The 13,485-nt window shown below is 39.3% G+C and overlaps 1 protein-coding gene across 1 annotated transcript in view; it reads right to left on the bottom strand.

Moving 5' to 3' along the window:
- Positions 1 to 1,676: 1,676 nt before the first annotated feature.
- Positions 1,677 to 13,485, bottom strand: part of LOC141110491 (sialic acid-binding Ig-like lectin 13) — an 82,237-nt gene continuing 70,428 nt past the window's right edge. Inside the window, exons 8-9 of the mRNA XM_073601860.1 lie at positions 11,425 to 11,515; positions 1,677 to 7,941 (exon numbers count right to left, since the gene is read on the bottom strand). Of these exons, the coding sequence (XP_073457961.1) occupies positions 7,756 to 7,941; positions 11,425 to 11,515 (277 nt within the window). The 3' untranslated portion in view covers positions 1,677 to 7,755. The remainder of the gene's footprint in view (positions 7,942 to 11,424; positions 11,516 to 13,485) is intronic.

Genomic DNA, 13,485 nt, shown 5'->3' on the forward strand with positions numbered 1-13,485 from the left:
CCGTCAGTAATTCAGGTGTGATCAATTTTCAGATATGCGCACCATAGCTTTTGGACTCTATAACTTTCAAAAAGACCAAGTAATATCCACCGATTTGGGTTATTTTTACCAAAGATATGTAGCGGTATAAATTTTGGCCAAAATATATGAAGAAAAATTACTAATTTGCAAAATATTATAACAGAAATGAAGAAAAATGTATTTTTTTACAGATTTTTCGGTCTTTTTTCTTTTACGGCGCAAAAAATAAAGAACCCAGCAGTGATTAAATACCACCAAAAGAAAGCTCTATTTGTGTGAAAAAAAGGACAAAAATTTCATAAAGATACAGTGTTGCATGACTGAGTAATTGTCATTCAAAATGTGAGAGCACCAAAAGCTGAAAATTGGTCTGGTTAGGAAGGGGGTTTAAGTGCCCAGTTGTCAAGTGGTTAAACCTCCGGTCCTGGGTAAATTCACAAATGTGATGCACAGAAACAAAGGGAAACAATTTCACTGTGTTATTCAGTTTATTACTAAACCAATGAATTAAAGCAATGTAAAAACTCACAAATGTATAGTGCGTTTGGCACTTTGTGTAACGGCAGTCCATACAGATCTGCCACCTTACAACACTCACTGCATACTTCCTCCTGACATGGGCGCCTATGATATGATAATTGACTGGTCCTGTCAAACGCATTTCATCTTTGAGACTTTGTCAGGGACTCAAAGAGGAAACATCACCACGTTCCTTTTACTACGTTTTGCCTAACCTTTGTGTTGCCACATTCCTTATATTTGACTCTTCCATTGCCACTGCTTATGTTCAGCCACAAAATTATTTTCTTATAATCCAATGGACATAAAGTGTATTTTATCAAAATTATAACACTTACATTTTCAGACATATAAATTATACAAAATATAAAACTACAAAATGGTATCAAACATCCACCCTTTTATAGGGCGAAGCTGGCACAAGAAAATCCCCCATTACTGGTCATTCTAAGCCAGATGACCTAAACTCAATAGACTCTTTCAGTGCATTATGGTTACTTGATTTGATTGTAGCCATATTAGTGCAATTGTGACAGAGAAAATTGAGTACTGTCCGTGATACTTTTTTTATTTACACTAACATACAATTTTTCAGGACAAGCTTTCGGGCTATGTCCCCTTCTTCAAGGTCCAAGCAGTACTGATTCACAAATTTTTAAGCAGGATGTTAAAGGGAAAGAAAAAAGAAGAGAAAAACAAACACATACAAATCAATGGTAATAAAGATAGCAGCAGAGTTAGTTAGTGAGTGCATTATGGTTACAAAGCATTATACCCAGAGAAATCCCACATTAGTCCACAAGACCACAAACAGATCCAACCTCGAACCCATTGTAGACCAAAACCACAGCCCTACTGAATCTTTTTTTTTTTTTTTATTATTATTATGCACAGAAATGTACTTTATTTGGGGGCGGAGAGGTACACCCTATAAAAGGCATGAGTACCAATTTTTTTTTTTTCCCTTCATTTTCTTTAGTGTGCAGAAATAGTTTGAGTTTATTCTCCTATATATATTATAGATCGCAATAAAAGCAGGTTTTTCTCTCGGGTCTCACTTGGAGACCTTCCCTGTGTGTATCCACTTCCCCCGCGTAGGTATACCAGCCCTCTGGTAGGGACTGGTTTGAGGTGTGTTTTGTTTTTGTTTTTGTTTTTTTGTTTTTTTTTTTTTTTTTTTGTTTTTTTTTCTTCTTTTTTTTTTCTAGTTATAGTGGTGTGCTATACTTTTTGTAAAGCATACTAATTTAATTTTTTGGTTGGATCTGGTGTTGGACCAGATCCAAAGAGAGAGTTATCTCTCTCATTTCTTTATTTTTTGTCTCTTTCACCTTTTTTTTTTCCTCCTTTCTCTTTCCTTTTTTTTTTTTTTTTCTCTTCTTCACAAGCCAGGAAATGACGACCAGACAATCTTCGTCGGCCTCATTGAAACTATGTTCATATAACGTTAAGGGTATCAATAAACAATCAAAAAGAGGTCAAATTTTATATGCTCTACATAAAGCTAGGGTAGATATTATACTTTTCCAAGAGACCCATTTTAAAGCAAATTGTATCCCAGCATGCTCACAAAGATACTATTCAAGTTGGTTTCATAGTACCTTGTCCTCGTCCAGGAGTAGGGGAGTCTCCATCGCTATCCATAAACGTCTACCAGTGTCGGTCTTGGAGCATGTGACTGACCCCAATGGCCGGTATATTTTTCTCAAATTCAGGTTGTGGAATAGAGTCTATACACTCGCCAATTTCTATATTCCTAATTATGATCAAATAACGGCAATTACACAATATCTTCATCTCTTGACAGAATTTGCAGAAGGTACAATCCTTGTAGGAGGAGATTTTAATATGGTTCTAGAACCCCAACTGGACACCTCCTCTCAGCGATCAAATATCTCTTACAGGCGGTTGAGAGCCCTGAAAAAAGAGTTGTTTGGACACCGATTGCTGGACTTATGGCGTATTTTAAATCCTAAAAAGCGGGACTATACATACTATTCCCCAGTCCACCAATCCTATTGTAGGCTAGATTATTTTTTCACGGGAACACAACTATTGGAATGGAACCCAATAATGGACATTGGGTCTTTCATCTGGTCTGATCACTCACCTCTTTTTTTGACAGTACAACCTCCCCAGATCCCACGGTCTGATTGGTCATGGCGTTTAAACGAAACCCTTATGCAAGACCCATTATGTCATCAGGCAGTTTTGGCAGCGATTAAGAATTTTATCGCTGACCATGAACATGATGAGACCCCATTACCTATACAGTGGGAGGCCTTGAAAGCAGTAGTAAGAGGACTATTTATCCAACATGGAGCTCGCTTAAAAAAAGAAAGATCAGCAACTATACAGGACGACCTGTCAAAACTTCGGGTGTTGGAGATCTCGCACAAAAAGACCCCAACTCCGGAGCTATTGGCTGATATATCTTTGGTACGATCATCTTTGCTGCAGTCTTTGGAGGTTTCCCACTGTAAAAGTCAATATAGATATGCCCTGGGAAAGTACCGGTATGGAGACAAGGCTGGGAGATCACTTTCAAGGTCTTTGCATCCCCGACCCCCAGTAACTTTTATACCTAGCATTGCGTTACCATCTGGAGAAATTACTACAGATCCAATCCTTCTTCAAAAGGCATTCTGTGATTATTTCACAGCGTTGTACAATCTAACTCCCCCATTATCCTGCGACCCAGACTCTCTTGGTCGTCGTATACAGGAATATGTGTCTGAAACCGCTATACCAATATTAGATGAAAATAGTGGGAATTCTTTGGACTCCCCGTTTTTACTTGAGGAATTACTGGAAGTGATTAAGAATACACCATCAGGTAAAAGTCCCGGCCCCGATGGTTTTACATCGAAATTTTATAAGACTTACAAGGATTCTATTACACCATTTATGCTTCGAGTGTTTAATAGCATATCTGATATTAATGGGTTTGTACCCCAGACATTAGAAGCGCACATTTCACTACTTCCTAAACCTGATAAGGATTTAAACTTGTGTTCTAGTTATCGTCCTATATCCTTAATTGGGGTAGATATCAAGATATATGCCAAATTGATTGCCTCACGTCTTCAATCTCATATTCCCAATTTGGTACATACAGACCAAGTTGGGTTTGTACAGGGGAGAGAAGCGCGCGATAACACGCTTAAATCCCTTTTACTCATCGAATATACCCAATCGGCAAAGATACCAGCTTGCCTTCTCTCTGTGGATGCTGAGAAGGCATTTGACCGTGTTGGGTGGCCGTTTTTGGAACAAACTTTGATTCAAATAGGATTAGGACCAATTCTGTTAAGAAAAATTATGGCACTCTATACCAAGCCAAGAGCAAGAATACGGATTAATCAATCATTATCCCCTAACTTTCCTATTCAAAATGGTACACGTCAGGGATGTCCGCTATCTCCCCTCTTGTTTGTTTTAGTAATGGAACATTTGGTAACTGCTCTTAGACAAAATCCTTGTATCGCAGGCATACCATTAGACGGACAGGAGGTGAAGCTGGCAGTATTTGCTGATGATCTGTTACTCTATATTACCAACCCACATGTCTCCATGCCATCTATTCTGTATGAATTTCAGCGTTTTGGAGCTCTGAGCAATTTTAAAGTAAATCTGTCCAAATCAGAAATTCTTAATATCTCTCTATCACCACGTCAAGTTCAAGCTCTAGGGAATAATTTCCCATTTAAGATCTGTACTTCGACACTTCAATACTTGGGCATAAAAATTCCACAAGATCTTACTAAGCTATATATAGAAAATTATTATCCTCTCATGCAGCGTACAATACAGGACATTAAGAAATACGAGCGAGCCCATTACTCATGGTTTGGGAGGATCAATATATTAAAAATGGATATAATACCACGCTTTCTCTACCTTTTCCAAACCATACCTATAGCGGTCCCCCGTTCCTTTTTTACCATTCTACAATCTACCTTTACAAGGTTTATCTGGGGATGTAATAGACCTAGATTGCAAAGGAGAATTTTATCTCTCCCCAAAACTAAGGGGGGCGCAGGGGCACCCGACCTATATTACTACCACGCTGCAGCAGTGTTAACTAGACTAGTAAATTGGTTCCATCACTCCCATCTTAAACAATGGGTACACATAGAACAGTCAATTGCTCCCTTGGATCTCCAGGCGCTTCCCTGGCTAGATATCTCTGCCCGAGGCCCACCTTCCTCGGTATCCTTTCTTACAGCACATTTATTGCGTACTTGGGATAAACTACAAACCCAATTAGGACTTTCGCCTAAAGTGGGATTAATGACACCCCTGTTTGGTAACCCAGGGTTCTTACCAGCAATGGCACGGAGACATTTTCTGGTATGGAGTAAGGAGTCAAATCGTTGTATATCCCAAATTATTTATCAGGGAGATCTCCCATTGCTTTCAGATTTGATCCCTACTCAGCAACAATCAATTAAACATTGGTTGGAATATCGGCAAATAACGTCCTTTCTTTCTTCTTTTCCTTCTATAGATGTGTTTAATAGAGAGCCAGATACCTTTGAGTCTCTTCTGTTGCAACAAAATACACCAGAACATATTCTGTCTGCCGTGTATGGGGTTCTTATTGTTAGACTCCATACATGTCTCCCGGAGTTCACAAATAAGTGGAAAATGGACTTGAATGTTGAAATTAAGCCAGAGGAATGGGAAAAAGCATTTATTCTTACACATAGTATGTCGTTAGCAATCAAGGCCCACGAGACAAATTTTAAGCTTCTCTCTCGGTGGTATAGATGTCCGGTGTTGCTTCACTGGATATATCCAAATGTTTCAGACCTGTGTTGGCGCTGTCATTCTGCCAAAGGTTCTTTATTACATATTTGGTGGGAATGTCCTTTGGTACATAATTTTTGGGACACGATACTGCAGCTTCATACCCGTGCAACTGGGGTGACTATTCCCAACATACCTCAAATTACTTTGTTATCCATCTTACCTGGCTCGTACAAAAGCATTAAAAAAGGCCTTTTAAGACACTGGTTGACAGCTGCAAGGGCAGTAATACCGCGCCACTGGCGGTCAGCACATGCTCCACCGTTGACCGATTGGATTCTAGAGATGGACCATATTGAGAGGATGGAGACTCTTCTATCACAGGAATTGGACACGTACGAACAATGTCGTCAAACTTGGCTTCCTTGGAAAGTGCTAAGGGAGTCCCCTGAACTACGGAATCTGTATGTGGTTTGGAGGTAGGATATGAAACTGGTGGAGAGATGGTTTGAGTGAGGCGATCCTGGTTTGAGTAACTACTTCGGGTAGTGTATTTAATTAGAACATTACGGTCCCTTTTTTTTTTTTTTTTTCTTTCTCCATTTACTTTTTTTTTTTTGTGTTGTGTCTATGTGTGTGTTTTGTGTGATTAGAGCTAATATTACTGTGGGAGTTGAAGAAAGGGAGTAGGAAAATATATATCTTATTTTTCTAAATGGATGAAAGAAAATAAGACAGGGATATCCCTATTAGGGTTTAGGGATATATGGTCTTGGGCGGTGGTGGCGGAACTTGGTGCAGGGGATGTTTTGGGACCATGCCTCCCTTGAGTGTGGGGAGGGTAGGGGAGTGTCTGGGGTCCCGGGGTCCGCCATCACGGGTCTGGAGTATGATCAGGGGTCATCTCTCTCCCTTGTTTGTTTATGATTTTTTTTTTCTTTTTGCTTCTCTTTTCAGACTACTTCAGTGTGTTGGTATATCTTTGTTTTATGTTTTATATATATTATTGTAATGTGGTATTTATATATATATGTATGTGTGAATGTATTTATGTTTATATATGTGTATATATGTGTATATATATATATATATATATATATGTATTTTTTTGTTTTGGCACTCATTGGATGAGATTAATGCTTGTCTTTTCTTTTTTTCTTCCTTTTTTGTTTTTTGTTTTTTGTTTTTTTTTTTTTTTTTGTTATGTAAATTTAAAATTTTCAATAAAAGATGGAATGATAGAAATGTACTTTATTTGGCACTGAAGAAAAAGAATCTAAGCAACAAGCAAATATGGAATATATGTAAGGCTGTTAAAGACTCAATGGGCGTTCCAAGGGACCTAAAACGCAATGAGGTTGATTTACTAAAGGAAAATAGACTGTGCACTTTGCAAAGTGCAGTTGCACTCTGCAAGACCAGGGCTTAGTAAATGAGGAAAAGCTCTGCTGAATTCCATCATCCAATCATATGCAAGCAAAAAGGCTGTTCTTTAAATTTTCCTTGCACGTGATTGGGTATTCTTTGCAGAGTGAAGCTTTACCTCATTTACTAAGATCTGGAGCAACTGCACTTGCAGAGTGCAATTGCACTTTGCAAAGTGCACAGTCTTTTTTCCTTTAGTAAATCAACCCCATTAAGTCCCAAGCTCTGGAAACTGTGATTCAGCATACTGTGTAATGAACCAGAGACTACTGCAGCCCTCACGACGCATGGGAAAGATGCAGCAATGGACCAATGGCAGCAAAGTGGACAGCGCTCTTAGCCTGGATTATGATAAGTACAGTGAGCCAGAAAAAAATGTACCCAAAGTGCACCAGGGTTACAAATTTAACAGTTTATTGTCCAGGTTGTGGGAAGTAAAACAATTGTACGACTAAAATTAAACGATACCACGCTGGAAATTTGTGGGCGTTGATGGGCTAATAACCTCTGGTCTGGCATTCAGGGGTGCATGGGGAGGGCATCTATATCCATTCCCTGGGAGATGGACTCTGGCCTCTCAAGAAGCCAAGCCGGGACTCGCCGGTGCGCCTGAATGATGTCACTGTAGGCCAGAAGGCCAAGCTGAGGACTAAAGATGGACGTCTCCCGGAACCAGCATGAAACGCAAACTTGTCTGGTGCTATGATGACGCGTTTCGCACACATGCTTTTTTTAAGTCCTCTAAGGGACCTGTAATTCTCAGATACATCATTATAACCAGTATTGGCTCGCTCCTGTGTTTTATTTGCTCTATACACGCATTTTTTCCAATGGTTCTTTAAAATCGATCTGGAATTAAAGCTGAATATTTTATACCGTGTACCTTTTCATATGTATTCCATAAAGAATAATCCAGAGTTCTATGTCCATAGGCATTTGCATACTTTAAAATAGTTTTTTATTGGAAATAAATTCCAGAGTTCTATGTCCATAGGCATTTGCATACTTTGAAATTGGTTTGTATTGAAAAACAAAGTCTCAGGTTGTACGTTTAACCACAGCATACTCGATTTCTGCCTCCGTATCTGTTTCTGTAACTTTTGGTTTCAGCTTTGAGAAGTTAACACTCATGTATTGTACATTTTGGCAATCCAGAAGTACTGATCCATCTTCTGGAGGTGGTTGGCGGTCCTGTTGAGGAATTTTCCCAATTTCATGGGGACCCTAGAAGAGAATCAAATCATTTAAACTGTATAGATCAAAGACTTCCATATACAGTCTATAGTAGAAAACAAGTTACGTATCAGCAGCAATAATCTTATAAAACTAAAGAGAATTGATAAGTAAAAACAGTTTTTAATTCCCTGAAATTTCTGTGAAAGTTAGGAGATTTCAGCCACTGTGTGCCATTTTGGTTGAAATGCATTTAAGTCAATCGGAAAGGCAAATAAAAGTATTTTTTAGGGGTGCAGAAGGCTATAAATTGCCCTTGGGAGAACCTCTAACGCTTTTTTGTGTTTTTTTTCGCACGTTTAGATCATTTCAAGCTTGAAGATTAGTTACCACTCCAAAACATTATATCATTTCTGAAAGAAGAGACCCTGGTCATAGTTCATTTTTTTTTAAGTCACGCGGTATTTGTGCAATTGCTTTATCAAGTGCAAAATTTCAGTAAAATACAGTAGACTAAAGTTAATATTAGGGCACACAAGTGCAATATATTACTCAATTGTTTGGTAAAATATAAAAGATGTTACGCTGAGTGAATAAATACCAAAGCATGTCAAGCATCAAAATGTATACCTGTGGAATAGCGGCAAACTATGGTACCTAAAAATCTTCATAGGCAATGCTTTAAAAGCCTTTACAGGTTATCGGTTTAGCGTTACACAGGAGATCTGGGGCTAAATCTATTGCTCTCATGCTGACGTTCGCAGGTAATACCTCACATGTTTGGTGTGATCACCTATGCGTGCAAGATTTACGTAAGTGTTTGCATTTGCGTGTGAGCACGAGGGCACTTTAAAAAAAATATATATATTATTTATTTTATTTAAAACTTTACACTCTCAGTCTCTGGTGATATAAGGCACTAATTTGGTGTCTCGCATTGGTTAAAGTCCCGGTCTGTCTAATGTTCACACTTAAATGGAAGTAGAGTTTTGGTCGTCGTTTTTGTGGCTAATATCATTGGGTTCCTTTTATGTATAGTATATGCCTAAATCTAAAGGCCACACGCCTTATGTTTGGGAATGAGAACTCTGTATGTGCTGGCTGCCAGTCTAAGTGAGGGAAGTCCTTTTGCATGCATGCTTTTTATATATGAGATTTTGCATTGGATAACTGTAACAAGTGAATATTGCAATCCAAAGAAGCGGTATCCAACCACGAAACGCGTAACGGACTACGATATGTTACAGTGGGTAGAGAAAAGAATCACCCCCCTTTAACCGCCTCCCGACCGCCCACTGTATATTGACGTCCTCTGTTTTAAAGATGGATATCTCGGTAACGGCAGCAGCTGCTGCCACAACCGAGGTATCCATCTTTAGGGCCGGCGATCCTGTACACGATAACGGTGGTCTCTGCGGCGGGTTCGCCGCGAGATCACCGTTATCGGCGGCGGGAGAGGTGCCACCCCCCCTCCCGCCGCTCTCCCGCACCCTCCGCCGCTTACCGGAGCCATCGGTAGCGGCGGAGGAGATCGGGACCTGTCACCGCCGAGGTACAAGATGGCCCCCACCCGTCTCTATACCATGTGACGGCCGGAGCGACGTCATTACGACGGCTCCGCCCACTTCTCTTAAAGGCACAATTTTTTTTGTGTCATTTTTTTAAACGACTTTTTTTTTTTTTTTTTGCATTTTAGTCTAACTATGAGATCTGAGGACTTTTTGACCTCAGATCTCATATTTAAGAGGACCTGTCATGCTTTTTTCTATTACAAGGGATATTCACATTCCTTGTAATAGGAATAAAAGTGATCCAAATTTTTTTTTTTTTTAAAACAGTGAAAAAATAAATAAAATAAAGTAAAATAAATAATAAAAAAAAAAAAAAAATTTTTAAAGTGCCCTGTCCCGACGAGCTCGCGCGCAGAAGCGAACGCATATGTGAGTAGCGCCCGCATATGAAAACGGTGGTCAAACCACACATGTGAGGTATCACCGCGACCTGTAGAGTGAGAGCAATAATTCTAGCCCTAGACCTCCTCTGTAACGCAAAACATGCAATCTGTAGAATTTTTTAAACGTCGCCTATGGAGATTTTTAAGGGTAAAAGTTTGACGCCATTCCACGAGCGGGCGCAATTTTAAAGCGTGACATGATGGGTATCAATTTACTTGGCGTAACATTATATTTCACAATATAAAAAAAAATTGGGCTAACTTTACTGTTGTCTTATTTTTTTTTTCAAAAAAGTGAATTTTTTAAAAAAAAAGTGCGCTTAGAAGACCGCTGCGCAAATACGGTGCAAAAAAAAGTATTGCAATGACCGCTATTTTATTCTCTAGGGTGTTAGAAAAAAAACAATATATAATGTTTGGGGGTTCTAAGTAATTTTCTAGCAAAAAAACCTGTTTTAAACTCTTAAACACCTAAAATCCAAAACGAGGCTGGTTTTGAAGTGGTTAAAATAATCAAATGCTGTTGCTTTGTAGCCTAAAATGAAGACAGACATTGTTTTTGTTCTATCCAGCAACTTATAACATCCAAGTGAAAGATATAACACCAACATGTAAAAAAAATAAATAAAATAAAATAAAAAGCAGAATCACTGAGTTGGAAAAAAGATTACCCCCTTGTGTCAGTATTTTGTTGGACCACCTTTGGCTTTAATTCCAGCCTTTAGTCAGTTGGGAGAAGTCTCTACTAACCTCTTGGTATTCTCTTTGACCAGTTTCCTCTTGGCTCTTTCATCCAGTTTGGAGTGATGTCCTGATCAAGGGAGGGTCTGTGTTGTACCAAATACATTCCACTTCTTAATAATAGACTTCACTGTGCTTCTAGGCATTGATAAAGCCTTTGAATTTAACATCTCCTGACTTGTCCACAACTTTATCCCGGAGAGCCTGGTGACAGTGCCTTGCCACCCATAGCTCATTATTTGCTTTAGTAGCACTACCAGGGACTGAAATGCTCCAGGGAAGCTCTTTTCATGCTAAGCTAATCTAAATGACCGCAGCTGATCACAGTTGAAAGTCAAATGGCTTTGTGTGCGATTCAGAAGGTGACCAGCTACACCTGAGTGAGTTTGTTTATGGTAACAGCTTGAAAACAGTAAACAAAATGCTCGCGCTTTCAGTTTCTGATCTCACAGTTTCTCTCTCTTTGTTCAGGCCACCAAATGCTGCCAGTTGGAGCGGGAGGGGGCGTCCGCTTGTAGAAGTGATTGAGTCACTCAAATCACTTCTACATTGAAGGTAATTGCCAGCTGCAGGCATCATTGCGGTACAGCCACTGAAACCCTAGGACGCCATATGACATCCTACGGGCAGAAAGTGGTTAAAACATATCAAATCTTTACTTTTTGAGTTCAGTTTCTTTTTAAATTCAATGTATACATTTTCTACTGTGAAACCATATTTTTACCATTAGGTCTGCAATAGCTAGCTTGGTTATGAATTTCACTTTAGAGTTCTTGAAGTTGCTTCAAGTAAAACAGCACCCAGAAATATAACAGAAAACATTTTCTAGGATAACTTACATTAGAAAACATTTCTGAATTTCCGTAGATATTATCAACAACACTAGCATGGGTCGGCCTTGAAGCTTCTTTATTCTGCATCATCTTTCTTCTGAAAAATGTAAAACAGGAAGTGCAGATAAGGGTTGATTCATGTTGGAAATAAAATACAAAAAGTACTCATATTGTACTCATATGTTCCTCAATAGTAGAAAGCCAAGAGCAAAGTTCAGTCAAAGTTCAGAATTTATTTCTACTTATCTGAATGTTTCACTTTGTGATTGTTTGATGGGCTAATATGTCCAAATATTTGTGGATTTTCAAAAAAATTTTGAAGGAACAAATTAGTACATCTGAATTGCTGAACCCAGAGCAACCAATAAGAATCCATCTTGGACTTGACCAGACTGACCTTGAAGTGCATGTAAATCCCAACAATGAACTGCTCTCATTGCTCCTTTTGGAGGCTTAAATATACAATTAAAAAAGTTTTGTTATATCTGTTTGAGAAGTGCACAAAATATCTTTTGATCATTAGACTTGTTCTCAGCTCACTGTGGACTAAAAGAACGAACCTTCTATGTTATGGAGATAAGAAGAGGAGGACGTGTTCTTCTGAAACTGTTCTTGTCCTAGGACAGGGGTCTCCAAACGTTCTAAACAAAGGAAGAGTTTACTGTCCCTTCAGACTTTAGGGGGGCAGACTGTGCCCATTGGGAGTAAACAATGCCCTATGTTTAGTATTAGGAGGACAAATAGTTGGTGTCAGTGGGAGGAATAGTGCTTCAAGGGCCGCATAAATGCAAGCAAAGGGCAGCATTGAGACCGCTGTCCTAGGGTAACAACAATGCTCCTTCAAAGTACAGCACAGTGGGCAAACATTGTCAACAGGAAGAGTGTTATTGGCAGGATCACAGGTAAAGGGAAAAAATCTGACCAGAAAGCTAATGCAGCCACCATATCTAAGGATTGGTAAGCTGCAAAATATTTGTTACATTTGTTTGTTCATGCGTTTAGTTATACTATTTAAAGCAGAACTGATTGGTCAAGGCTTGGTTCACATATGTGTGGCCGCTCATTTGTGCCTGGGGTCCGGTGCGTGTCTGTTCACTGATCCACGTGCGAATCAAGTCCAAATTTTTGCATGAATTTGCACCTGAATCGGACCCAAACATGCACAGGACCCTTTTTCAATCTGAACCGCGGGCGCCCCCGGACATTGCGGGCTGGTCACACTTGCATGTCATGCAAATTTAATGTGGGGAAACAATCCAATTTGCATATGTATGAACCAAGCCTTAAAGGAGGTTATTGCAGTTTGTTCCTTGAATGTTTGTAAGGGAGACATTCTCAACTGGTAGTGCAAATGACAAACCATATACTGTAAATGAAATAGGTTCACCCAGGAACTGTTCAAATTCAGTTAGCTTGCTTATTTAAAAGCCTGTGGACAGCTGAGATTAATAACGAGGTCCTGCTACCAGGTAAGGTGTGGACCTAGGAATGGAAGCTCCATCACACCCAAAGCTATACAAAAGCTCTGAGCTTCAGGACCCAGAATTGATTAAGATTCTGAGAAATACAAAGTTTGTTCTCTCCTCATCAGTCACAAATCTTGAAGCCCTCACCATGTGTAGGGGGGAAACCTAGGTGGAACATATTGTAGACACCGTCCACAACTCTGCCAGAAAGTATCTCTATATATACTGTATATATCTAATTCATTAGCATATGTGAGCTTGTCTCTTTATCAAGTGTAATCAATATTACTGGCCAATGTCAATGGATTGTTTTTTAGTAATGTTGTTAATGGTTGTTTTGCTGTTTTTCCTGGGTATAAGGTGATATTATGCCTAAATTTGACACTATGTAGTCATTTTATAATCAATAGCTTGTTAGGCCCCTTTCAAACTAGCAGACCAATCGGGTCCACCTGTCAGTTTTTTAGGCGGACCGGATTGGACCCTCCAGTCTCCTCTATGGAGCGTCTGATCCAATCCTGTCTGCTAAAAACAGATGAACGGGGATCTGTTCCTCATCCGTCTGGTGGATCGGATCAGATGGCAATCGAGTGTAAAAAGA

The sequence above is a fragment of the Aquarana catesbeiana genome, linkage group LG10, assembly GCF_042186555.1.
Source record: "Aquarana catesbeiana isolate 2022-GZ linkage group LG10, ASM4218655v1, whole genome shotgun sequence".
Taxonomy (NCBI): Eukaryota; Metazoa; Chordata; class Amphibia; order Anura; family Ranidae; genus Aquarana; species Aquarana catesbeiana.